The sequence below is a fragment of the Acipenser ruthenus genome, chromosome 5 (genome assembly GCF_902713425.1).
Source record: "Acipenser ruthenus chromosome 5, fAciRut3.2 maternal haplotype, whole genome shotgun sequence".
In the NCBI taxonomy this organism is placed as follows: domain Eukaryota; kingdom Metazoa; phylum Chordata; class Actinopteri; order Acipenseriformes; family Acipenseridae; genus Acipenser; species Acipenser ruthenus.
In genome coordinates this window covers 881,867-909,361 of record NC_081193.1, presented here as the reverse complement: position 1 = coordinate 909,361, position 27,495 = coordinate 881,867, and the positions used below count along the sequence as shown (strand labels likewise).

Here is a 27,495-nt window from a genome sequence, read left to right as displayed (position 1 = left end):
CGAACAGCTGTAGAAATATTCAATCGAATTCCAGATCAGCCAGGATTTGCAGCTAACCTTCCTGCTCAGCTAAGCCTTACTGACTCAGAGATCAAAAGGCCTTTGGTGCGTTTCTTATTTCACAACTGCAGCAGGATCCATAAGCGCACATGACCCTGTGCATTTACAAGAATATGTGTTCAAAGAGTGGGTTATGTTGATTGGAACTGGAGAAAGAAAAGAGAGAGAGAGAGAGTGCGAGAGAGACAGAGAGCGAGAGCGAGAAGCACAAAGGAGAACAAAAGAGACATATCTTTTCCCCAGGAATGACATGAGTTTGATTTTAGTTGACAAGTACAGTATTATATTGATGCATGTGAAGTGGTTTCATCAAGCAGCTCACTGTGCATGCATTAACTACAAAAACAATAACAAACTAAGTGCATCAGAAGTATTGTAGGCAACATGTATTTAGTATCTGCCAGTATTTGAAGAATGTGCTGGAGCAGCAATGAACACAGCAGAGAAGTCATTTCAAATAGGTTGCTATTACCTAGAAACGAGGAAAGGTGGCATGTTTGAATATCGAGGGAATAATATGTTTACATATGTTTTCTGTTTTGTTTTTTTATAAATAGCTTTGTAATGGTTAGGGTTAGGTTTAGGTTTAAAGTGAATATGCATTATTAATAATGATATAATTCAGGTAATGTTTCAGGTGTGGGACTAGATTGGAAACGATGGCAGTGACACACACACACATTACTATATTAGGAACATTTTGGGGTACAGTAGATCGAGTCAACAAAGTTTTACACCACATTTATTTTTTGCAGGTTTTAATGGGAATTTGTGGCTCTGCCCCGCGAATGTGGGGGTCTGTAAGGGTCATGTGGGCTGTCTTTAAGGGTTACAAAGTTTTAGTATATGGCTGTGACACCTTGCAAGTAATATTTTCAGATTTTAGTCAGTGTGTGTTTAAACATTATAAAAAAAAATCTAACTGTAAAATCGACACACACACACGCACGCACGCACACACACACATGCTTTTTTTTAATCAAACACACTGTCTTAATTTAACTTGTGTACTTCAGGCATACATATCTAGTGAATAGAGATTTGAAACCTCATGGTTAAGTTAAACGTTACAATTCAATCAGTTAACTTTCAAAGAATAGCCATCCAAGAGGGTGTCGGTGCAATTAGCAGATTGACCCTTAATATCGCCCCGTACCTGCTGCTGTGTGTTAACATCGCCCCGTACCTGCTGCTGTGTGTTAACATCGCCCCGTACCTGCTGTGTGTTAACATCGCCCCGTACCTGCTGTGTGTGTTAACATCGCCCCGTACCTGCTGTGTGTGTTAACATCGCCCCGTACCTGCTGTGTGTGTTAACATCGCCCCGTACCTGCTGTGTGTGTTAACATCGCCTCGTACCTGCTGTGTGTTAACATCGCCCCGTACCTGCTGCTGTGTGTTAACATCGCCCCGTACCTGCTGTGTGTGTTAACATCGCCCCGTACCTGCTGTGTGTTAACATCGCCCTGTACCTGCTGTGTGTTAACATCGCCCCGTACCTGCTGTGTGTGTTAACATCGCCCCGTACCTGCTGCTGTGTGTTAACATCGCCCCGTACCTGCTGTGTGTTAATATCGCCCCGTACCTGCTGTGTGTTAACATCGCCCTGTACCTGCTGTGTGTTAACATCGCCCCGTACCTGCTGTGTGTGTTAACATCGCCCCGTACCTGCTGTGTGTGTTAACATCGCCCCGTACCTGCTGTGTGTGTTAACATCGCCCCGTACCTGCTGTGTGTGTTAACATCGCCTCGTACCTGCTGTGTGTTAACATCGCCCCGTACCTGCTGCTGTGTGTTAACATCGCCCCGTACCTGCTGTGTGTGTTAACATCGCCCCGTACCTGCTGTGTGTGTTAACATCGCCCCGTACCTGCTGTGTGTATTAACATCGCCCCGTACCTGCTGTGTGTGTTAACATCGCCCCGTACCTGCTGTGTGTGTTAACATCGCCCCGTACCTGCTGTGTGTGTTAACATCGCCCCGTACCTGCTGCTGTGTGTTAACATCGCCCCGTACCTGCTGCTGTGTGTTAACATCGCCCCGTACCTGCTGTGTGTGTTAACATTGCCCCATACCTGCTGTGTGTGTTAACATCGCCCCGTACCTGCTGTGTGTGTTAACATCGCCCCGTACCTGCTGCTGTGTGTTAACATCGCCCCGTACCTGCTGTGTGTGTTAACATCGCCCCATACCTGCTGTGTGTGTTAACATCGCCCCGTACCTGCTGTGTGTGTTAACATCGCCCCGTACCTGCTGCTGTGTGTTAATATCGCCCCGTACCTGCTGTGTGTTAACATCGCCCTGTACCTGCTGCTGTGTGTTAACATCGCCCCGTACCTGCTGTGTGTGTTAACATCGCCCCGTACCTGCTGCTGTGTGTTAACATCGCTCCGTACCTGCTGTGTGTTAACATCGCCCCGTACCTGCTGTGTGTGTTAACATCGCCCCGTACCTGCTGTGTGTGTTAACATCGCCCCGTACCTGCTGTGTGTTAATATCGCCCCGTACCTGCTGTGTGTTAACATCGCCCCGTACCTGCTGCTGTGTGTTAACATCGCCCCATACCTGCTGTGTGTTAACATCGCCCCGTACCTGCTGTGTGTGTTAACATCGCTCCGTACCTGCTGTGTGTGTTAACATCGCCCCGTACCTGCTGTGTGTGTTAACATCGCTCCGTACCTGCTGTGTGTGTTAACATCGCCCCGTACCTGCTGTGTGTGTTAACATCGCCCCGTACCTGCTGTGTGTGTTAACATCGCCCCGTACCTGCTGCTGTGTGTTAACATCGCCCCGTACCTGCTGTGTGTGTTAACATCGCCCCGTACCTGCTGTGTGTGTTAACATCGCCCCGTACCTGCTGTGTGTGTTAACATCGCCCCGTACCTGCTGCTGTGTGTTAACATCGCCCCGTACCTGCTGTGTGTGTTAACATCGCCCCGTACCTGCTGTGTGTTAACATCGCCCCGTACCTGCTGTGTGTGTTAACATCACCCCGTACCTGCTGTGTGTTAACATCACCCCGTACCTGCTGTGTGTTAACATCGCCCCGTACCTGCTGTGTGTGTTAACATCGCCCCGTACCTGCTGTGTGTGTTAACATCGCCCCGTACCTGCTGCTGTGTGTTAACATCGCTCCGTACCTGCTGTGTGTTAACATCGCCCCGTACCTGCTGTGTGTGTTAACATCGCCCCGTACCTGCTGTGTGTGTTAACATCGCCCCGTACCTGCTGTGTGTTAATATCGCCCCGTACCTGCTGTGTGTTAACATCGCCCCGTACCTGCTGCTGTGTGTTAACATCGCCCCATACCTGCTGTGTGTTAACATCGCCCCGTACCTGCTGTGTGTGTTAACATCGCCCCGTACCTGCTGTGTGTGTTAACATCGCCCCGTACCTGCTGTGTGTTAACATCGCCCCATACCTGCTGTGTGTTAACATCGCCCCGTACCTGCTGTGTGTGTTAACATCGCCCCGTACCTGCTGTGTGTGTTAACATCGCCCCGTACCTGCTGTGTGTGTTAACATCACCCCGTACCTGCTGTGTGTTAACATCACCCCGTACCTGCTGTGTGTTAACATCGCCCCGTACCTGCTGTGTGTGTTAACATCGCCCCGTACCTGCTGTGTGTGTTAACATCCCCCCGTACCTGCTGTGTGTTAACATCGCCCCGTACCTGCTGCTGTGTGTTAACATCGCCCCGTACCTGCTGCTGTGTGTTAACATCGCTCCGTACCTGCTGTGTGTTAACATCACCCCATACCTGCTGTGTGTGTTAACATCGCCCCGTACCTGCTGCTGTGTGTTAACATCGCCCCGTACCTGCTGCTGTGTGTTAACATCACCCCGTACCTGCTGTGTGTGTTAACATCGCCCCGTACCTGCTGCTGTGTGTTAACATCGCCCCGTACCTGCTGCTGTGTGTTAATATCGCCCCGTACCTGCTGTGTGTTAACATCACCCCATACCTGCTGTGTGTGTTAACATCGCCCCGTACCTGCTGTGTGTGTTAACATCGCCCCGTACCTGCTGCTGTGTGTTAACATCTCCCCGTACCTGCTGTGTGTGTTAACATCGCCCCGTACCTGCTGCTGTGTGTTAACATCGCCCCGTACCTGCTGTGTGTTAACATCGCTCCGTACCTGCTGTGTGTGTTAACATCGCTCCGTACCTGCTGTGTGTGTTAACATCGCCCCGTACCTGCTGTGTGTGTTAACATCGCCCCGTACCTGCTGTGTGTTAACATCGCCCCGTACCTGCTGTGTGTTAACATCGCTCCGTACCTGCTGTGTGTGTTAACATCGCTCCGTACCTGCTGTGTGTGTTAACATCGCCCCGTACCTGCTGTGTGTTAACATCGCTCCGTACCTGCTGTGTGTGTTAACATCGCTCCGTACCTGCTGTGTGTTAACATCGCTCCGTACCTGCTGTGTGTGTTAACATCGCTCCGTACCTGCTGTGTGTGTTAACATCGCCCCGTACCTGCTGCTGTGTGTTAACATCGCTCCGTACCTGCTGTGTGTTAACATCGCCCCGTACCTGCTGCTGTGTGTTAACATCGCCCCGTACCTGCTGTGTGTGTTAACATCGCTCCGTACCTGCTGTGTGTGTTAACATCGCCCCGTACCTGCTGTGTGTGTTAACATCGCCCCGTACCTGCTGTGTGTGTTAACATCGCCCCGTACCTGCTGTGTGTGTTAACATCGCTCCGTACCTGCTGTGTGTGTTAACATCGCCCCGTACCTGCTGTGTGTGTTAACATCGCCCCGTACCTGCTGTGTGTGTTAACATCGCCCCGTACCTGCTGTGTGTTAACATCGCTCCGTACCTGCTGTGTGTTAACATCGCCCCGTACCTGCTGTGTGTGTTAACATCACCCCGTACCTGCTGTGTGTTAACATCGCTCCGTACCTGCTGTGTGTGTTAACATCGCCCCGTACCTGCTGTGTGTTAACATCGCCCCGTACCTGCTGTGTGTGTTAACATCGCTCCGTACCTGCTGTGTGTGTTAACATCGCTCCGTACCTGCTGTGTGTTAACATCGCCCCGTACCTGCTGTGTGTTAACATCGCCCCGTACCTGCTGTGTGTTAACATCGCCCCATACCTGCTGTGTGTTAACATCGCCCCGTACCTGCTGTGTGTTAACATCGCCCTGTACCTGCTGCTGTGTGTTAACATCGCCCCGTACCTGCTGTGTGTGTTAACATCGCTCCGTACCTGCTGTGTGTGTTAACATCGCCCCGTACCTGCTGTGTGTGTTAACATCGCCCCGTACCTGCTGCTGTGTGTTAACATCGCCCCGTACCTGCTGTGTGTGTTAACATCGCTCCGTACCTGCTGTGTGTTAACATCGCCCCGTACCTGCTGTGTGTTAACATCGCCCCGTACCTGCTGTGTGTTAACATCGCTCCGTACCTGCTGTGTGTTAACATCGCTCCGTACCTGCTGTGTGTGTTAACATCGCTCCGTACCTGCTGTGTGTTAACATCGCCCCGTACCTGCTGTGTGTGTTAACATCGCCCCGTACCTGCTGTGTGTTAACATCGCTCCGTACCTGCTGTGTGTTAACATCGCCCCGTACCTGCTGTGTGTGTTAACATCGCCCCGTACCTGCTGTGTGTTAACATCACCCCGTACCTGCTGTGTGTTAACATCGCTCCGTACCTGCTGTGTGTGTTAACATCGCTCCGTACCTGCTGTGTGTGTTAACATCGCCCCGTACCTGCTGTGTGTGTTAACATCGCCCCGTACCTGCTGTGTGTTAACATCGCCCCGTACCTGCTGTGTGTTAACATCGCTCCGTACCTGCTGTGTGTTAACATCGCCCCGTACCTGCTGTGTGTTAACATCGCCCCGTACCTGCTGTGTGTTAACATCGCCCCGTACCTGCTGTGTGTTAACATCGCTCCGTACCTGCTGTGTGTTAATATCGCCCCGTACCTGCTGTGTGTTAACATCGCTCCGTACCTGCTGTGTGTGTTAACATCGCTCCGTACCTGCTGTGTGTTAACATCGCCCCGTACCTGCTGTCTGTTAACATCGCCCCGTACCTGCTGTGTGTTAACATCGCTCCGTACCTGCTGTGTGTTAACATCGCTCCGTACCTGCTGTGTGTTAACATCGCTCCGTACCTGCTGTGTGTGTTAACATCGCCCCGTACCTGCTGCTGTGTGTTAACATCGCCCCGTACCTGCTGCTGTGTGTTAACATCGCTCCGTACCTGCTGTGTGTGTTAACATCGCTCCGTACCTGCTGTGTGTGTTAACATCGCCCCGTACCTGCTGTGTGTGTTAACATCGCCCCGTACCTGCTGTGTGTTAATATCGCCCCGTACCTGCTGTGTGTTAACATCGCCCCGTACCTGCTGTGTGTTAACATCGCCCCGTACCTGCTGCTGTGTGTTAACATCGCCCCGTACCTGCTGTGTGTTAACATCGCCCCATACCTGCTGTGTGTGTTAACATCGCCCCGTACCTGCTGTGTGTTAACATCGCCCCGTACCTGCTGCTGTGTGTTAACATCGCCCCGTACCTGCTGCTGTGTGTTAACATCGCTCCGTACCTGCTGTGTGTTAACATCGCCCCGTACCTGCTGTGTGTTAACATCGCCCCGTACCTGCTGCTGTGTGTTAACATCGCCCCGTACCTGCTGTGTGTTAACATCGCCCCATACCTGCTGTGTGTGTTAACATCGCCCCGTACCTGCTGTGTGTTAACATCGCCCCGTACCTGCTGCTGTGTGTTAACATCGCCCCGTACCTGCTGCTGTGTGTTAACATCGCTCCGTACCTGCTGTGTGTTAACATCGCCCCGTACCTGCTGTGTGTTAACATCGCCCTGTACCTGCTGCTGTGTGTTAACATCGCCCCGTACCTGCTGTGTGTGTTAACATCGCTCCGTACCTGCTGTGTGTGTTAACATCGCCCCGTACCTGCTGTGTGTGTTAACATCGCCCCGTACCTGCTGCTGTGTGTTAACATCGCCCCGTACCTGCTGTGTGTGTTAACATCGCTCCGTACCTGCTGTGTGTTAACATCGCCCCGTACCTGCTGTGTGTTAACATCGCCCCGTACCTGCTGTGTGTTAACATCGCTCCGTACCTGCTGTGTGTTAACATCGCTCCGTACCTGCTGTGTGTGTTAACATCGCTCCGTACCTGCTGTGTGTTAACATCGCCCCGTACCTGCTGTGTGTGTTAACATCGCCCCGTACCTGCTGTGTGTTAACATCGCTCCGTACCTGCTGTGTGTTAACATCGCCCCGTACCTGCTGTGTGTGTTAACATCGCCCCGTACCTGCTGTGTGTTAACATCACCCCGTACCTGCTGTGTGTTAACATCGCTCCGTACCTGCTGTGTGTGTTAACATCGCTCCGTACCTGCTGTGTGTGTTAACATCGCCCCGTACCTGCTGTGTGTGTTAACATCGCCCCGTACCTGCTGTGTGTTAACATCGCCCCGTACCTGCTGTGTGTTAACATCGCTCCGTACCTGCTGTGTGTTAACATCGCCCCGTACCTGCTGTGTGTTAACATCGCCCCGTACCTGCTGTGTGTTAACATCGCCCCGTACCTGCTGTGTGTTAACATCGCTCCGTACCTGCTGTGTGTTAATATCGCCCCGTACCTGCTGTGTGTTAACATCGCTCCGTACCTGCTGTGTGTGTTAACATCGCTCCGTACCTGCTGTGTGTTAACATCGCCCCGTACCTGCTGTGTGTTAACATCGCCCCGTACCTGCTGTGTGTTAACATCGCTCCGTACCTGCTGTGTGTTAACATCGCTCCGTACCTGCTGTGTGTTAACATCGCTCCGTACCTGCTGTGTGTGTTAACATCGCCCCGTACCTGCTGCTGTGTGTTAACATCGCCCCGTACCTGCTGCTGTGTGTTAACATCGCTCCGTACCTGCTGTGTGTGTTAACATCGCTCCGTACCTGCTGTGTGTGTTAACATCGCCCCGTACCTGCTGTGTGTGTTAACATCGCCCCGTACCTGCTGTGTGTTAATATCGCCCCGTACCTGCTGTGTGTTAACATCGCCCCGTACCTGCTGTGTGTTAACATCGCCCCGTACCTGCTGCTGTGTGTTAACATCGCCCCGTACCTGCTGTGTGTTAACATCGCCCCATACCTGCTGTGTGTGTTAACATCGCCCCGTACCTGCTGTGTGTTAACATCGCCCCGTACCTGCTGCTGTGTGTTAACATCGCCCCGTACCTGCTGCTGTGTGTTAACATCGCTCCGTACCTGCTGTGTGTTAACATCGCCCCGTACCTGCTGTGTGTTAACATCGCCCCGTACCTGCTGCTGTGTGTTAACATCGCCCCGTACCTGCTGTGTGTTAACATCGCCCCATACCTGCTGTGTGTGTTAACATCGCCCCGTACCTGCTGTGTGTTAACATCGCCCCGTACCTGCTGCTGTGTGTTAACATCGCCCCGTACCTGCTGCTGTGTGTTAACATCGCTCCGTACCTGCTGTGTGTTAACATCGCTCCGTACCTGCTGTGTGTTAACATCGCCCCGTACCTGCTGTGTGTGTTAACATCGCCCCGTACCTGCTGTGTGTGTTAACATCGCCCCGTACCTGCTGTGTGTTAACATCGCCCCGTACCTGCTGTGTGTGTTAACATTGCCCCATACCTGCTGTGTGTGTTAACATCGCCCCGTACCTGCTGTGTGTTAACATCGCTCCGTACCTGCTGTGTGTTAACATCGCCCCGTACCTGCTGCTGTGTGTTAACATCGCCCCGTACCTGCTGTGTGTGTTAACATCGCTCCGTACCTGCTGTGTGTGTTAACATCGCCCCGTACCTGCTGTGTGTGTTAACATCGCCCCGTACCTGCTGTGTGTGTTAACATCGCCCCGTACCTGCTGTGTGTGTTAACATCGCCCCGTACCTGCTGTGTGTGTTAACATCGCCCCGTACCTGCTGTGTGTGTTAACATCGCCCCGTACCTGCTGTGTGTGTTAACATCGCTCCGTACCTGCTGTGTGTGTTAACATCGCTCCGTACCTGCTGTGTGTGTTAACATCGCTCCGTACCTGCTGTGTGTGTTAACATCGCCCCGTACCTGCTGTGTGTTAACATCGCTCCGTACCTGCTGTGTGTGTTAACATCGCCCCGTACCTGCTGTGTGTGTTAACATCACCCCGTACCTGCTGTGTGTGTTAACATCACCCCGTACCTGCTGTGTGTTAACATCGCTCCGTACCTGCTGTGTGTGTTAACATCGCCCCGTACCTGCTGTGTGTTAACATCGCCCCGTACCTGCTGTGTGTGTTAACATCGCTCCGTACCTGCTGTGTGTGTTAACATCGCTCCGTACCTGCTGTGTGTTAACATCGCTCCGTACCTGCTGTGTGTGTTAACATCGCTCCGTACCTGCTGTGTGTGTTAACATCGCCCCGTACCTGCTGTGTGTGTTAACATCACCCCGTACCTGCTGTGTGTTAACATCGCTCCGTACCTGCTGTGTGTGTTAACATCGCCCCGTACCTGCTGTGTGTTAACATCGCCCCGTACCTGCTGTGTGTGTTAACATCGCTCCGTACCTGCTGTGTGTGTTAACATCGCTCCGTACCTGCTGTGTGTTAACATCGCCCCGTACCTGCTGTGTGTGTTAACATCGCCCCGTACCTGCTGCTGTGTGTTAACATCGCCCCGTACCTGCTGTGTGTGTTAACATCGCTCCGTACCTGCTGTGTGTGTTAACATCGCTCCGTACCTGCTGTGTGTGTTAACATCGCCCCGTACCTGCTGTGTGTGTTAACATCGCTCCGTACCTGCTGTGTGTGTTAACATCGCCCCGTACCTGCTGTGTGTGTTAACATCGCTCCGTACCTGCTGTGTGTGTTAACATCGCCCCGTACCTGCTGTGTGTTAACATCGCCCCGTACCTGCTGCTGTGTGTTAACATCGCCCCGTACCTGCTGTGTGTGTTAACATCGCTCCGTACCTGCTGTGTGTGTTAACATCGCTCCGTACCTGCTGTGTGTTAACATCGCCCCGTACCTGCTGTGTGTTAACATCGCCCCGTACCTGCTGTGTGTTAACATCGCTCCGTACCTGCTGTGTGTTAACATCGCTCCGTACCTGCTGTGTGTGTTAACATCGCTCCGTACCTGCTGTGTGTTAACATCGCCCCGTACCTGCTGTGTGTGTTAACATCGCCCCGTACCTGCTGTGTGTTAACATCGCTCCGTACCTGCTGTGTGTTAACATCGCCCCGTACCTGCTGTGTGTGTTAACATCGCCCCGTACCTGCTGTGTGTTAACATCGCTCCGTACCTGCTGTGTGTGTTAACATCGCTCCGTACCTGCTGTGTGTGTTAACATCGCCCCGTACCTGCTGTGTGTGTTAACATCGCCCCGTACCTGCTGTGTGTTAACATCGCCCCGTACCTGCTGTGTGTTAACATCGCTCCGTACCTGCTGTGTGTGTTAACATCGCTCCGTACCTGCTGTGTGTTAACATCGCTCCGTACCTGCTGTGTGTTAACATCGCTCCGTACCTGCTGTGTGTTAACATCGCTCCGTACCTGCTGTGTGTGTTAACATCGCCCCGTACCTGCTGCTGTGTGTTAACATCGCCCCGTACCTGCTGCTGTGTGTTAACATCGCTCCGTACCTGCTGTGTGTGTTAACATCGCTCCGTACCTGCTGTGTGTGTTAACATCGCCCCGTACCTGCTGTGTGTGTTAACATCGCCCCGTACCTGCTGTGTGTTAATATCGCCCCGTACCTGCTGTGTGTTAACATCGCCCCGTACCTGCTGTGTGTTAACATCGCCCCGTACCTGCTGCTGTGTGTTAACATCGCCCCGTATCTGCTGTGTGTTAACATCGCCCCATACCTGCTGTGTGTGTTAACATCGCCCCGTACCTGCTGTGTGTTAACATCGCCCCGTACCTGCTGCTGTGTGTTAACATCGCCCCGTACCTGCTGCTGTGTGTTAACATCGCTCCGTACCTGCTGTGTGTTAACATCGCCCCGTACCTGCTGCTGTGTGTTAACATCGCCCCGTACCTGCTGTGTGTTAACATCGCCCCATACCTGCTGTGTGTGTTAACATCGCCCCGTACCTGCTGCTGTGTGTTAACATCGCCCCGTACCTGCTGTGTGTTAACATCGCTCCGTACCTGCTGTGTGTTAACATCGCCCCGTACCTGCTGCTGTGTGTTAACATCGCCCCGTATCTGCTGTGTGTTAACATCGCCCCATACCTGCTGTGTGTGTTAACATCGCCCCGTACCTGCTGTGTGTTAACATCGCCCCGTACCTGCTGCTGTGTGTTAACATCGCCCCGTACCTGCTGCTGTGTGTTAACATCGCTCCGTACCTGCTGTGTGTGTTAACATCGCTCCGTACCTGCTGTGTGTGTTAACATCGCCCCGTACCTGCTGTGTGTGTTAACATCGCCCCGTACCTGCTGTGTGTTAATATCGCCCCGTACCTGCTGTGTGTTAACATCGCCCCGTACCTGCTGTGTGTTAACATCGCCCCGTACCTGCTGCTGTGTGTTAACATCGCCCCGTATCTGCTGTGTGTTAACATCGCCCCATACCTGCTGTGTGTGTTAACATCGCCCCGTACCTGCTGTGTGTTAACATCGCTCCGTACCTGCTGTGTGTGTTAACATCGCTCCGTACCTGCTGTGTGTTAACATCGCTCCGTACCTGCTGTGTGTTAACATCGCTCCGTACCTGCTGTGTGTTAACATCGCTCCGTACCTGCTGTGTGTGTTAACATCGCCCCGTACCTGCTGCTGTGTGTTAACATCGCCCCGTACCTGCTGCTGTGTGTTAACATCGCTCCGTACCTGCTGTGTGTGTTAACATCGCTCCGTACCTGCTGTGTGTGTTAACATCGCCCCGTACCTGCTGTGTGTGTTAACATCGCCCCGTACCTGCTGTGTGTTAATATCGCCCCGTACCTGCTGTGTGTTAACATCGCCCCGTACCTGCTGTGTGTTAACATCGCCCCGTACCTGCTGCTGTGTGTTAACATCGCCCCGTATCTGCTGTGTGTTAACATCGCCCCATACCTGCTGTGTGTGTTAACATCGCCCCGTACCTGCTGTGTGTTAACATCGCCCCGTACCTGCTGCTGTGTGTTAACATCGCCCCGTACCTGCTGCTGTGTGTTAACATCGCTCCGTACCTGCTGTGTGTTAACATCGCCCCGTACCTGCTGCTGTGTGTTAACATCGCCCCGTACCTGCTGTGTGTTAACATCGCCCCATACCTGCTGTGTGTGTTAACATCGCCCCGTACCTGCTGCTGTGTGTTAACATCGCCCCGTACCTGCTGCTGTGTGTTAACATCGCCCCGTACCTGCTGTGTGTTAACATCGCCCCGTACCTGCTGCTGTGTGTTAACATCGCCCCGTATCTGCTGTGTGTTAACATCGCCCCATACCTGCTGTGTGTGTTAACATCGCCCCGTACCTGCTGTGTGTTAACATCGCCCCGTACCTGCTGCTGTGTGTTAACATCGCCCCGTACCTGCTGCTGTGTGTTAACATCGCTCCGTACCTGCTGTGTGTGTTAACATCGCTCCGTACCTGCTGTGTGTGTTAACATCGCCCCGTACCTGCTGTGTGTGTTAACATCGCCCCGTACCTGCTGTGTGTTAATATCGCCCCGTACCTGCTGTGTGTTAACATCGCCCCGTACCTGCTGTGTGTTAACATCGCCCCGTACCTGCTGCTGTGTGTTAACATCGCCCCGTATCTGCTGTGTGTTAACATCGCCCCATACCTGCTGTGTGTGTTAACATCGCCCCGTACCTGCTGTGTGTTAACATCGCCCCGTACCTGCTGCTGTGTGTTAACATCGCCCCGTACCTGCTGCTGTGTGTTAACATCGCTCCGTACCTGCTGTGTGTTAACATCGCCCCGTACCTGCTGCTGTGTGTTAACATCGCCCCGTACCTGCTGTGTGTTAACATCGCCCCATACCTGCTGTGTGTGTTAACATCGCCCCGTACCTGCTGCTGTGTGTTAACATCGCCCCGTACCTGCTGCTGTGTGTTAACATCGCTCCGTACCTGCTGTGTGTTAACATCGCCCCGTACCTGCTGTGTGTGTTAACATCGCCCCGTACCTGCTGTGTGTGTTAACATCGCCCCGTACCTGCTGTGTGTGTTAACATCGCCCCGTACCTGCTGTGTGTTAACATCGCCCCGTACCTGCTGTGTGTGTTAACATCGCTCCGTACCTGCTGTGTGTGTTAACATCGCTCCGTACCTGCTGTGTGTGTTAACATCGCCCCGTACCTGATGTGTGTGTTAACATCGCTCCGTACCTGCTGTGTGTGTTAACATCGCCCCGTACCTGCTGTGTGTGTTAACATCGCTCCGTACCTGCTGTGTGTGTTAACATCGCCCCGTACCTGCTGTGTGTTAACATCGCCCCGTACCTGCTGCTGTGTGTTAACATCGCCCCGTACCTGCTGTGTGTGTTAACATCGCTCCGTACCTGCTGTGTGTGTTAACATCGCTCCGTACCTGCTGTGTGTTAACATCGCCCCGTACCTGCTGTGTGTTAACATCGCCCCGTACCTGCTGTGTGTTAACATCGCTCCGTACCTGCTGTGTGTTAACATCGCTCCGTACCTGCTGTGTGTGTTAACATCGCTCCGTACCTGCTGTGTGTTAACATCGCCCCGTACCTGCTGTGTGTGTTAACATCGCCCCGTACCTGCTGTGTGTTAACATCGCTCCGTACCTGCTGTGTGTTAACATCGCCCCGTACCTGCTGTGTGTGTTAACATCGCCCCGTACCTGCTGTGTGTTAACATCGCTCCGTACCTGCTGTGTGTGTTAACATCGCTCCGTACCTGCTGTGTGTGTTAACATCGCCCCGTACCTGCTGTGTGTGTTAACATCGCCCCGTACCTGCTGTGTGTTAACATCGCCCCGTACCTGCTGTGTGTTAACATCGCTCCGTACCTGCTGTGTGTGTTAACATCGCTCCGTACCTGCTGTGTGTTAACATCGCTCCGTACCTGCTGTGTGTTAACATCGCTCCGTACCTGCTGTGTGTTAACATCGCTCCGTACCTGCTGTGTGTGTTAACATCGCCCCGTACCTGCTGCTGTGTGTTAACATCGCCCCGTACCTGCTGCTGTGTGTTAACATCGCTCCGTACCTGCTGTGTGTGTTAACATCGCTCCGTACCTGCTGTGTGTGTTAACATCGCCCCGTACCTGCTGTGTGTGTTAACATCGCCCCGTACCTGCTGTGTGTTAATATCGCCCCGTACCTGCTGTGTGTTAACATCGCCCCGTACCTGCTGTGTGTTAACATCGCCCCGTACCTGCTGCTGTGTGTTAACATCGCCCCGTATCTGCTGTGTGTTAACATCGCCCCATACCTGCTGTGTGTGTTAACATCGCCCCGTACCTGCTGTGTGTTAACATCGCCCCGTACCTGCTGCTGTGTGTTAACATCGCCCCGTACCTGCTGCTGTGTGTTAACATCGCTCCGTACCTGCTGTGTGTTAACATCGCCCCGTACCTGCTGCTGTGTGTTAACATCGCCCCGTACCTGCTGTGTGTTAACATCGCCCCATACCTGCTGTGTGTGTTAACATCGCCCCGTACCTGCTGCTGTGTGTTAACATCGCCCCGTACCTGCTGCTGTGTGTTAACATCGCTCCGTACCTGCTGTGTGTTAACATCGCCCCGTACCTGCTGTGTGTGTTAACATCGCCCCGTACCTGCTGTGTGTGTTAACATCGCCCCGTACCTGCTGTGTGTGTTAACATCGCCCCGTACCTGCTGTGTGTTAACATCGCCCCGTACCTGCTGTGTGTGTTAACATTGCCCCATACCTGCTGTGTGTGTTAACATCGCCCCGTACCTGCTGTGTGTTAACATCGCCCCGTACCTGCTGTGTGTTAACATTGCCCCATACCTGCTGTGTGTGTTAACATCGCCCCGTACCTGCTGTGTGTTAACATCGCCCCGTACCTGCTGTGTGTGTTAACATCGCTCCGTACCTGCTGTGTGTGTTAACATCGCTCCGTACCTGCTGTGTGTGTTAACATCACCCCGTACCTGCTGTGTGTGTTAACATTGCCCCATACCTGCTGTGTGTGTTAACATCGCCCCGTACCTGCTGTGTGTTAACATCGCCCCGTACCTGCTGTGTGTGTTAACATCGCCCCGTACCTGCTGTGTGTGTTAACATCGCCCCGTACCTGCTGTGTGTGTTAACATCGCCCCGTACCTGCTGTGTGTTAACATCGCCCCGTACCTGCTGTGTGTGTTAACATCGCTCCGTACCTGCTGTGTGTGTTAACATCGCTCCGTACCTGCTGTGTGTTAACATCGCCCCGTACCTGCTGTGTGTGTTAACATCGCCCCGTACCTGCTGCTGTGTGTTAACATCGCTCCGTACCTGCTGTGTGTTAACATCGCCCCGTACCTGCTGCTGTGTGTTAACATCGCCCCGTACCTGCTGTGTGTGTTAACATCGCTCCGTACCTGCTGTGTGTGTTAACATCGCCCCGTACCTGCTGTGTGTTAACATCGCCCCGTACCTGCTGCTGTGTGTTAACATCGCCCCGTACCTGCTGTGTGTGTTAACATCGCTCCGTACCTGCTGTGTGTGTTAACATCGCTCCGTACCTGCTGTGTGTGTTAACATCACCCCGTACCTGCTGTGTGTGTTAACATTGCCCCATACCTGCTGTGTGTGTTAACATCGCCCCGTACCTGCTGTGTGTTAACATCGCCCCGTACCTGCTGTGTGTGTTAACATCGCCCCGTACCTGCTGTGTGTGTTAACATCGCCCCGTACCTGCTGTGTGTGTTAACATCGCCCCGTACCTGCTGTGTGTTAACATCGCCCCGTACCTGCTGTGTGTGTTAACATCGCTCCGTACCTGCTGTGTGTGTTAACATCGCTCCGTACCTGCTGTGTGTTAACATCGCCCCGTACCTGCTGTGTGTGTTAACATCGCCCCGTACCTGCTGTGTGTTAACATCGCCCCGTACCTGCTGTGTGTGTTAACATCGCTCCGTACCTGCTGTGTGTGTTAACATCGCTCCGTACCTGCTGTGTGTGTTAACATCACCCCGTACCTGCTGTGTGTGTTAACATTGCCCCATACCTGCTGTGTGTGTTAACATCGCCCCGTACCTGCTGTGTGTTAACATCGCCCCGTACCTGCTGTGTGTGTTAACATCGCCCCGTACCTGCTGTGTGTGTTAACATCGCCCCGTACCTGCTGTGTGTGTTAACATCGCCCCGTACCTGCTGTGTGTTAACATCGCCCCGTACCTGCTGTGTGTGTTAACATCGCTCCGTACCTGCTGTGTGTGTTAACATCGCTCCGTACCTGCTGTGTGTTAACATCGCCCCGTACCTGCTGTGTGTGTTAACATCGCCCCGTACCTGCTGCTGTGTGTTAACATCGCTCCGTACCTGCTGTGTGTTAACATCGCCCCGTACCTGCTGCTGTGTGTTAACATCGCCCCGTACCTGCTGTGTGTGTTAACATCGCTCCGTACCTGCTGTGTGTGTTAACATCGCCCCGTACCTGCTGTGTGTTAACATCGCCCCGTACCTGCTGCTGTGTGTTAACATCGCCCCGTACCTGCTGTGTGTGTTAACATCGCTCCGTACCTGCTGTGTGTGTTAACATCGCTCCGTACCTGCTGTGTGTTAACATCGCCCCGTACCTGCTGTGTGTTAACATCGCCCCGTACCTGCTGTGTGTTAACATCGCTCCGTACCTGCTGTGTGTTAACATCGCTCCGTACCTGCTGTGTGTGTTAACATCGCTCCGTACCTGCTGTGTGTTAACATCGCCCCGTACCTGCTGTGTGTGTTAACATCGCCCCGTACCTGCTGTGTGTTAACATCGCTCCGTACCTGCTGTGTGTTAACATCGCCCCGTACCTGCTGTGTGTGTTAACATCGCCCCGTACCTGCTGTGTGTTAACATCGCTCCGTACCTGCTGTGTGTGTTAACATCGCTCCGTACCTGCTGTGTGTGTTAACATCGCCCCGTACCTGCTGTGTGTGTTAACATCGCCCCGTACCTGCTGTGTGTTAACATCGCCCCGTACCTGCTGTGTGTTAACATCGCTCCGTACCTGCTGTGTGTGTTAACATCGCTCCGTACCTGCTGTGTGTTAACATCGCTCCGTACCTGCTGTGTGTTAACATCGCTCCGTACCTGCTGTGTGTTAACATCGCTCCGTACCTGCTGTGTGTGTTAACATCGCCCCGTACCTGCTGCTGTGTGTTAACATCGCCCCGTACCTGCTGCTGTGTGTTAACATCGCTCCGTACCTGCTGTGTGTGTTAACATCGCTCCGTACCTGCTGTGTGTGTTAACATCGCCCCGTACCTGCTGTGTGTGTTAACATCGCCCCGTACCTGCTGTGTGTTAATATCGCCCCGTACCTGCTGTGTGTTAACATCGCCCCGTACCTGCTGTGTGTTAACATCGCCCCGTACCTGCTGTGTGTTAACATCGCCCCGTACCTGCTGCTGTGTGTTAACATCGCCCCGTATCTGCTGTGTGTTAACATCGCCCCATACCTGCTGTGTGTGTTAACATCGCCCCGTACCTGCTGTGTGTTAACATCGCCCCGTACCTGCTGCTGTGTGTTAACATCGCCCCGTACCTGCTGCTGTGTGTTAACATCGCTCCGTACCTGCTGTGTGTTAACATCGCCCCGTACCTGCTGCTGTGTGTTAACATCGCCCCGTACCTGCTGTGTGTTAACATCGCCCCATACCTGCTGTGTGTGTTAACATCGCCCCGTACCTGCTGCTGTGTGTTAACATCGCCCCGTACCTGCTGCTGTGTGTTAACATCGCTCCGTACCTGCTGTGTGTTAACATCGCCCCGTACCTGCTGTGTGTGTTAACATCGCCCCGTACCTGCTGTGTGTGTTAACATCGCCCCGTACCTGCTGTGTGTGTTAACATCGCCCCGTACCTGCTGCTGTGTGTTAACATCGCCCCGTACCTGCTGTGTGTTAACATCGCCCCGTACCTGCTGTGTGTTAACATCGCCCCGTACCTGCTGTGTGTTAACATCGCCCCATACCTGCTGTGTGTGTTAACATCGCCCCGTACCTGCTGTGTGTTAACATCGCTCCGTACCTGCTGTGTGTTAACATTGCCCCATACCTGCTGTGTGTGTTAACATCGCCCCGTACCTGCTGTGTGTTAACATCGCCCCGTACCTGCTGTGTGTGTTAACATCGCTCCGTACCTGCTGTGTATGTTAACATCGCTCCGTACCTGCTGTGTGTGTTAACATCACCCCGTACCTGCTGTGTGTGTTAACATTGCCCCATACCTGCTGTGTGTGTTAACATCGCCCCGTACCTGCTGTGTGTTAACATCGCCCCGTACCTGCTGTGTGTGTTAACATTGCCCCATACCTGCTGTGTGTGTTAACATCGCTCCGTACCTGCTGTGTGTTAACATCGCCCTGTACCTGCTGCTGTGTGTTAACATCGCCCATGTACTTCCTGTGTGTGTTGATAAATGGAAGCCCTTAGAATCTAATGACAGTTAGAGATTAGATAAAGGGGCATTCAGAACAGAAAATAGGAGGCACTTTTTTACACAGTGAATTGTGGGAGTCTGGAACCAACTCCCCAGTAATGTTGTTGAAGCTGATACCCTGGGATCCTTCAAGAAGCTGCTTCATGAGATTCTGGGATCAATAAGCTACTAACAACCAAACGAGCAAGATGGGCTGAATGGCCTCCTCTCGTTTGTAAACTTTCTTATGTTCTTATGTTAATGGCTCCACTCAGAATTCTGACAGCCCTGTGTCATTCAATGCCAAATAATGCATCTGTGGAGACAGCATTTGAAACGAGGCAATAACCTGATACCATGTCTAACTCTGGTGCTTCAAAACATTTTTTTTTAAATGTTTGTAAAACCGTATAATTTTTTTAGGTCGTACTTAAATGTATGCAATCAGATTTTTTAAAAGGTTAAAAGCGAATTCTAGATGAATATGCTACCTAAAACAGATGCATTAGTCCGAACCCTTTCAGTCGTGCTGAGCGATCCACTCCGCGTTTTCCATGAGCTGGGCTGGAACATGAAAGAAGTGGATAATGTTGTTGGAGCGCGCGCTCTCTTTTATGCCATGCTGGGCCAGAGGCTCAGGCAGACATGCATGCACTCATATCCGGGTTAGAGAGGAAAGGGAAAAAAGTTTCATTTAAACCTGAACAAAAAGTTTCAATAAGAAATCACACCTCAGCGGCAGACACAGGCAGTGAGACATTACCAGGTTTTTATTTGTTTTATTTTATTATCTCAGCTAGAACTTTACGATTGCAAAGTTTTAGTTTTTTCTTGATTTTTGTTTTGTTTCTGTTTGCATGAGTGATTAAATGAAAACATTGAAATGAAATGTCAGCGCAAGTAGCTGCAGCTCCAGCGACTTCAAACAATAAAAACGCGAGTTTATCAAGCAGTTTAAGCCGGGATTTAGACTGTGAAATCAGGCGCAGGACCGAGATCTGGATCAATGCTGCTGGGAGTTGGAGATGGGACTAGTACTAATATGAATAATGTAGATCACCATTATCATGGAATGAACACGACCAATACAACGTCTGCTGCTGCTTCTACAAATACAAACTCAGACCCGAGAGAGAAAGCAGGTAGGAATAATCATAATAATCACCATCATCCAGCTCTGTCTGCTGCTGCTTCGAGTATGGAGACGGGTTTGATAGCGAATCATACACAGAAACATGTTGGTGTCGGAGATCCCCCTCCTCCGGCTCACCGCCATATACCAGCACCGCCGCCGCAGCAGCAGCAACAGCAATTTAATCAATTTCAGCAGCACCGTCCACATCAATTTCAGAATAGCAGCAGCCAGACACAGGCACAAGCCGAACCAGAGAACAAGCAGCATCGAGGGAAAGACAATATTCTGGGAAGTCAGGTCGCGCAGCAGCAGCAAATGCTGAATAAAAGTGAGGAGGAAGCAGAGGAGCTGCCCTGCAAACCGGCGGATCAGATGGGCAGCAAGTACGAGCAAGCCAGCTTGGGACCCCCGAACAACAACACCAACAACCAACAAAGTAGCGCAGGGAGCAGCGCTGTTTCAGAGTGTCATCGCTATTATGGCAATGCGAGAGGGGGGCCTCGCTTTGATCAACATGGCGGACAACAAAGCCCTGGGATGGGGGTGATGCATCCTTCAGCTCCCAGCAGCATGTATTCCTCGCAAAACTCCCACGAAGCTTACCAGAACAGCCAGTACAACCACTACCCGAACTACAGACCGGGCTACGGCACGATGAGCTCTCCAAGGCAGGGCAATAGCATGGGCCCGGGCAGTAATACTATTACTGCTGCTGCTGGCAGTCATCATGGCAAAGCGACTGCTATGGCTGCTGCTGCTCATAGTAATGTTGGTGGGTTTCACAGATTTCCAGGACAAAGCCAGCACCCTTCAGGGGCGACCCCGACGCTGAACCAGCTCCTGACGGCCCCCAGCGCAATGATGAGGGGCTATGGCACTAGCTATCCAGATTATAGCAGCCCAAGTACACCCCTTCATCATCAACAACAGCAGCAGCCGCCTAGCCTGGCTGTGGGCATGGGCAGAGACATGCGTTCACAGTATGAGTCTGCAACCCAGGGCTGGGCACTACAACAAAGAACGCACCCAGCGATGCGCCCAGGGAACAGCATGAGTAGAGCCCAGGTAAATGCGTTTATCCAGCGTTATTTCTGTTGTTGCGCACCACTGCCTGTCTAGGTCTGTCATGTCTGACTTTTGTGCGTGTTAAAACCACCACATTCACTGTTCTGTGTGATAGTTAACCGTTTTTAAAATACACTTTTAATAAAAAGAAAATGTAAGGGAATGTGTACTTTATGTTATGTACCTATATAAAGTACATTCTCTGAAATCTAGAGAGGGGGTAGTCTTTCCTCGGTTTGATAATGCATAGCAGTTGTTCCTATAGTTTCAAATATATTACGTACAAGCGTATTCTCTCGACTCGCTTACAATGATATATTGCTATAATCATTACGCTTTGCCTACAAACTGCAATAGAAATAATACGTTATAAAAAGTGACTTCAATGAATGAATATTCATAGGGTGTAAACAACGTATAGTTTTTTTAACCACACGATGTCGATTTAGGTGTTATAATAAACAAAGGTTATTCATAAGTGCCGTTAATATTACCTCGAATAAGTAAAGGTTAGGCTTGTTTTAATAACTGAAACTTGACAGTGGACTACGCGTACTTTCTTCAATAGGGTCACTGTACATATGAAGGGGCTGAGCATGAGTGTAAAAATAAACCCATGCATATTCTGATAAATCAGTAAGGTTCATAAATAGCAGAATCGTGGTTTAGCTCTTGCGTTGTTACGCCTACACGAATGTTGTTCGTGGAGAAGTGTTTAGCTGGCAGGCTGCTCCCGAACAGTGCCTTGTTCTTTGCAAGGATTGGAATTTGAATTGTGGAGGTAAACTGGCTGTAATCGAGTCTCCAGACAGCTGCCTCTGAATTGACATCCAATCTGTCATCTGATTGGCTCTCCGCTGTCCATTGGGCATTTCTATCTGCTGATGTAAGTAGAAGTGCTGAGCGGAGCAGCGCACGCACTAATACAATTGGAGTAGGCGACGTGGTAGTATTGTTGTGTCTGGGAAATGATACAATTCACAGTAGTCAGCTTTTGATTAGGTGGAAAAACGGGCGTTTTGTCCTGTGAGCATCACCAGTAGGTTTTATGTAGTAATTATCATTATATATATATATATATATATATATATATATATATATATATATATATACACAGACGTGCTCAAATTTGTTGGTACCCTTACAGCTCATTGAAATAATGCTTCATTCCTCCTGAAAAGTGATGAAATTAAAAGCTATTTTATCATGTATACTTGCATGCCTTTGGTATGTCAGAGAATAAAGCAATGAAGCTGTGAAAAGAGATGAATTACTGCTTATTCTACAAAGATATTCTAAAAAGGCCTGGACACATTTGTTGGTACCCCTTAGAAAAGATAATAAATAATTGGATTATAGTGATATTTCAAACTAATTAGTTTCTTTAATTAGTATCACACATGTCTCCAATCTTGTAATCAGTCATTCAGCCTATTTAAATGGAGAAAAGTAGTCACTGTGCTGTTTGGTATCATTGTGTGCACCACACTGAACATGGACCAGAGAAAGCAAAGGAGAGAGTTGTCTGAGGAGATCAGAAAGAAAATAATAGACAAGCATGGTAAAGGTAAAGGCTACAAGACCATCTCCAAGCAGCTTGATGTTCCTGTGACAACAGTTGCAAATATTACTAAGAAGGCCGCAAGAGGAAAATCGACCCCAGATTGAACAGAAGGATAGTGCGAATGGTAGAAAAAGAACCAAGGATAACTGCCAAAAAGATACAAGCTGAACTCCAAGGTGAAGGTACGTCAGTTTCTGATCGCACCATCCGTCGCTTTTTGAGCGAAAGTGGGCTCCATGGAAGAAGACCCAGGAGGACTCCAATTTTGAAAGAAAAACATAAAAAAGCCAGACTGGAATTTGCTAAAATGCATATTGACAAGCCACAATCCTTCTGGGAGAATGTCCTTTGGACAGATGAGTCAAAACTGGAGCTTTTTGGCAAGTCACATCAGCTCTATGTTCACAGATGAAAAAATGAAGCTTTCAAAGAAAAGAACACCATACCTACAGTGAAACATGGAGGAGGCTCGGTTATGTTTTGGGGCTGCTTTGCTGCGCCTGGCACAGGGTGACTTGAATCTGTGCAGGGCACAATGAAATCTCAAGACTATCAAGGCATTCTGGAGCGAAACGTACTGCTCAGTGTCAGAAAGCTCTGTCTCAGTCGCAGGTCATGGGTCCTCCAATAGGATAATGACCCAAAACACACAGCTAAAAGCGCCCAAGAATGGATAAGAACAAAACATTGGACTATTCTGAAGTGGCCTTCTATGAGTCCTGATCTGAATCCTATCGAACATCTATGGAAAGAGCTGAAACTTGCAGTCTGGAGAAGGCACCCATCAAACCTGAGACAGCTGGAGCAGTTTGCTCAGGAAGAGTGGGCCAAACTACCTGTTAACAGGTGCAGAAGTCTCATTGAGAGCTACAGAAAACATTTGATTGCAGTGATTGCCTCTAAAGGTTGTGCAACAAAATATTAGGTTAGCGGTCCCATCATTTTTGTCCATGCCATTTTCATTTGTTTTATTATTTACAATATTATGTTGAATAAAAAATCAAAAGCAAAGTATGATTTCTATTAAATATGGAATAAACAATGGTGGATGCCAATTACTTTTGTCAGTTTCAAGTTATTTCAGAGACAATTGTGCATTCTTCGTTTTTTGTGGAGGGGTACCAACAAATTTGAGCACGTCTGTATATATATATATATATATATATATATATATGTATGTATGTGTGTATATATATATATATATATATATATGTATAATTATTGCAACGTGGGTCTAGTATTAGGTAGCATTTTTCAGGAATATTTATTATAGAATTTAACATTCTTCTCAAGGTGATTCATGGTTAACAATAAGTAAATGTTCTAACACACTGAGATGCTTCTATCTTGGCATCATGAGTTTCAACATACTTCATTATTGGTATGATGGTAATACTAATATATTATATAAGTCGTATTATTTCTTTTTTTAAACTTGTGGACCTCAGACCATTTAGGCCAGTGGTGTATAGCAATAGCCAGTCCAGCCCAGATATTTGTTACAAGTTCCACACGCTTAGTTGCCCAAGGGAAATGATTACTTCTCCATTCAGGTATCGACCTGCTAATAATTGAAATGGATAACTTGTAAACCCAGATGCGGAATGTCCCTCGATTACTGGAGTTGTGCACCCCTGCTTTAGGTGAAAGCTGGAAAGATTTCTCAGAGCATGGTTCCTGTTTGAACAAGCACAGCTTCTGTAGCAGCGCTGGGGTCTTCCTCTGCCTGTAGCAGTGCTGGGGTTTTAAAAGTGATTTGCAGATATTCAGATTTGTAGTGTACAGTGCTACCTGTCTAGGTACACGCTGCTCTGTCCTGTGTAGGTACATGCTGCTGTATCCCGTGTTGGTACACGCTGCTCTGTCCCGTGTAGGTACACGCTGCTCTGTCCCGTGTAGGTACACGCTGCTGTGTCCCGTGTAGGTACACGCTGCTGTGTCCCGTGTAGGTACACGCTGCTGTGTCCCGTGTAGGTACACGCTGCTGTGTCCCGTGTAGGTACACGCTGCTGTGTCCCGTGTAGGTACACGCTGCTGTATCCCGTGTAGGTACACGCTGCTCTGTCCCGTGTAGGTACACGCTGCTCTGTCCCGTGTAGGTACACGCTGCTCTGTCCCGTGTAGGTACACGCTGCTGTATCCCGTGTAGGTACACGGTGCTCTGTCCCGTGTAGGTACACGCTGCTCTGTCCCGTGTAGGTACACGCTGCTGTAGGCAGTTATTGGTTATTGCAGATGATCAACAATTGCAGTGAGTTTAAATTACAAAACATGAAGTGATTAGGAATCTGAGAGTAGCTGTAACTTAACTATAGTTCTGTCTGTGAAATATCTGCATATGCAGATACCTGAAAGATCTTTAGCAGAATATAAATTGGGGCAGTGATAAAGTGCATTGTACTAAGCAGAGTGAAGACAAGTCTTGGTTAGTGAAGTCTAAAAGCCTTGACTATATGATCGATTACCCTTAGTGCTTGGACAAATATCCGAATATTCGAACAAATATATAATTTTTTAAAATTTCTTTTATTTAGTAGTCGCCAATTGATTTTACTCAGTTTTTCTCCAGATTTGAAACGGCCAATTGTATTAGGCTCAGCTCACCGCTACCAACCCCGCACTCGGGAGCGGCGAAGACGAACACACACTGTCCTCCGAAACGTGTGCTGTCAGCCGACCGCTTCTTTTCACTCTGTAGGCCCGCCATGCAGCCAACCCAGAGCTACAGCGTTGGAGTACAACGCAGCTCCGGGCAGCTTACAGGCAAGCCTGCAGGTGCCTTATCGGCCACAGGAGTCGCTGGTGCCCGGTGAACCCAGGATTACCCTGCCGACCTCAGCTTCAATTGTGTGCCGCCCCCTGGGAACTCCCGGCCACGATCGGCAATGGCATAACCTGGACTCGAACCAGCGATCTCCAGGCTGGTTCGAGTCCAAGATGCTCCACTCGGGAGCCCCCATATTTTTATATTTTAACGTGTTACATATTGTTAGGTCTTGCTGTAAAATTAAAGGCACACACACAGGGGCCACGGCCACGCCCCCTGCTGCTATGCTGTCTCTGCCTGCTTTCAGAGCAATATAATGGCTTTTATTACTTTTTGAAAACGAATTAATATCCAAAAGAATATTTAAATTGAGTGAATATCCGAACATGAAAATCCTGTGTTTGTCCAGCACTAATTACCCTACTTCACGGACAGTTTAATAGAATCGAAGGAAATGAAGCACAGTGACCTCACAAAAATGAATGCTTTGAAATTGAAACATTGTATCCGTCTGTTCTCTTCTTACACTGATGTGTAAACTGTTACGTTCATTGTAATCACTTGCACGGAACAATCGTTTTGTAAAGTAATCAAGGCACATCTACAGTAGCATATCATTATGCCTTATTTTTGGGTGTAAGAAACAATATTAAATTAAGGCTTCCTGATGGACAAATTATTTGTATGCAACAAAAATGACATGCCTATCGTTTTCAAAGTGTGCATGTTTCCATTTGAATTTGTGCTCAGTTTAACAGTGAGTATAAGTGCTTCCCCTCCCTTTTTTATTTTATTCGCTCATTCCACAGGGTTTGTACAATATGTCTGCATTGGTGTTCTGCTGTAATATAAAAAAAACAAACATTGAGACTAAAAAATAAGACCTACAAGAACGTCTCATTTCTTTTATGGTACAGCAGGTACGCTGTTACAGACAGACAAATACTGTACTTCAGAATTACCTGATAAAATCATTTTTTTATTAAAATAAAGATTGAACAACACAGTAGTCAGCCTTTAGCTGTGTTTTGCACCCAGAAGTCTTTGCAAAGCTCTTCAGATGAGATGAATGATCGACAAGCCTGGAAATCGAACTCAGAGTGGCCTCTCCAGGTCCTCTTTCTGGTCAAAGACACATAAAAAGGGACTCCATGACTTTTTCACAGCACCCTTCCAAGCGCCTTTGATGTTGTCATCACTCCCAGGCAGCTCTGATGCTGTAATACTGATATTTTTTTAAATCATTTTTTTCTGTTTCTGAAACTGGCCTTCATATTGTGTCTCTTGTTCCTTGGTTCTTCTTCAGGAGTCATGTGATATCATGACCTTTCAATTCCTCCCTGCTTCTGTTATGCTGTGCCACAGAGCAGCTGGAGCCGTGAATCCTTGCAAACTTCATAACAAAAGGGTGGGCAAAAAAAAAACTATTTACATGGCATTGTAGCTTTACAATGCCTGTTCTTTCAATATAATCCCTGACAGAGTAGAGCACTTTTAAATGAATGTGTAGGCTGTTGATAACTTTGTGTTTTTATCATTTAGAATAACGTATTGCATCCTATAATTGGCGGTTGGGTTATCCCTGGACCTCCTGCGGATTCATTAAATTGCCAAGTTAATTAGGTCTGCTTTGAAAATTCACTAGTCAGTATTTGTTCTGTACATATACCGGTAATTAGCCAAACGATAGAGGCTTTTTGTTGAACTATGAGATGGGCAGCAGTGTGGAGTAGTGGTTAAGGCTCTGGACTCTTGACCGGAGAGTTGTGGGTTCGATCCCAGGTGGGGGACACTGCTGCTGTACCCTTGAGCAAGGTACTTTACCTAGATTGCTCCAGTAAAAACCCAACTGTATAAATGGGTAATTGTATGTAAAAATAATGTGTAAAAAATAATGTAATTGTATGTAAAAATAATGTGATATCTTGTAACAATTGTAAGTCTCCCTGGATAAGGGTGTCTGCTAAGAAATAAATAATAATAACAATAATAATAATAATAATAATAATGTTTATATAAAGAAGAAAATAAAGTTTAGTTTATTTAGGTTGTGTGGGATGGTGATTTGTGGGGAGGGGTTGTGTGGGATGGTGATTTGTGGGGAGGGGTTGTCTGGGGAGGGGTTGTCTGGGGCGGGGTTGTGTGGGATGGTGATGTGTGGGGAGGGGTTGTGTGGGATGGTGATTTGTGGGGAGGGGTTGTGTGGGATGGTGATTTGTGGGGAGGGGTTGTGTGGGGCAGGGTTGTGTGGGATGGTGATTTGTGGGGAGGGGTTGTGTGGGATGGTGATTTGGGGGGAGGGGTTATGTGGGGAGGGGTTGTGTGGGATGGTGATTTGTGGGGAGGGGTTGTGTGGGGCAGGGTTGTGTGGGATGGTGATTTGTGGG

General features: G+C 49.6%; 1 protein-coding gene across 5 annotated transcripts in view; it reads left to right on the top strand.

Annotated features, from left to right (window-relative positions):
* Positions 1-19,145: 19,145 nt before the first annotated feature.
* arid1b (AT-rich interactive domain 1B) overlaps positions 19,146-27,495 on the top strand; it is a 211,836-nt gene continuing 203,486 nt past the window's right edge. For 3 of the 5 annotated variants that reach the window (XM_034003332.3, XM_034003333.3, XM_034003334.3), the window contains exon 1: positions 19,147-20,777. In XM_034003332.3, the coding sequence (XP_033859223.3) occupies positions 19,584-20,777 (1,194 nt within the window). In that variant the 5' untranslated portion in view covers positions 19,147-19,583. Of the gene's footprint in view, positions 20,778-27,495 lie in introns of all 5 variants that reach the window. The other 2 variants (XM_059023481.1, XM_034003330.3) reach the window with 1 other exon arrangement.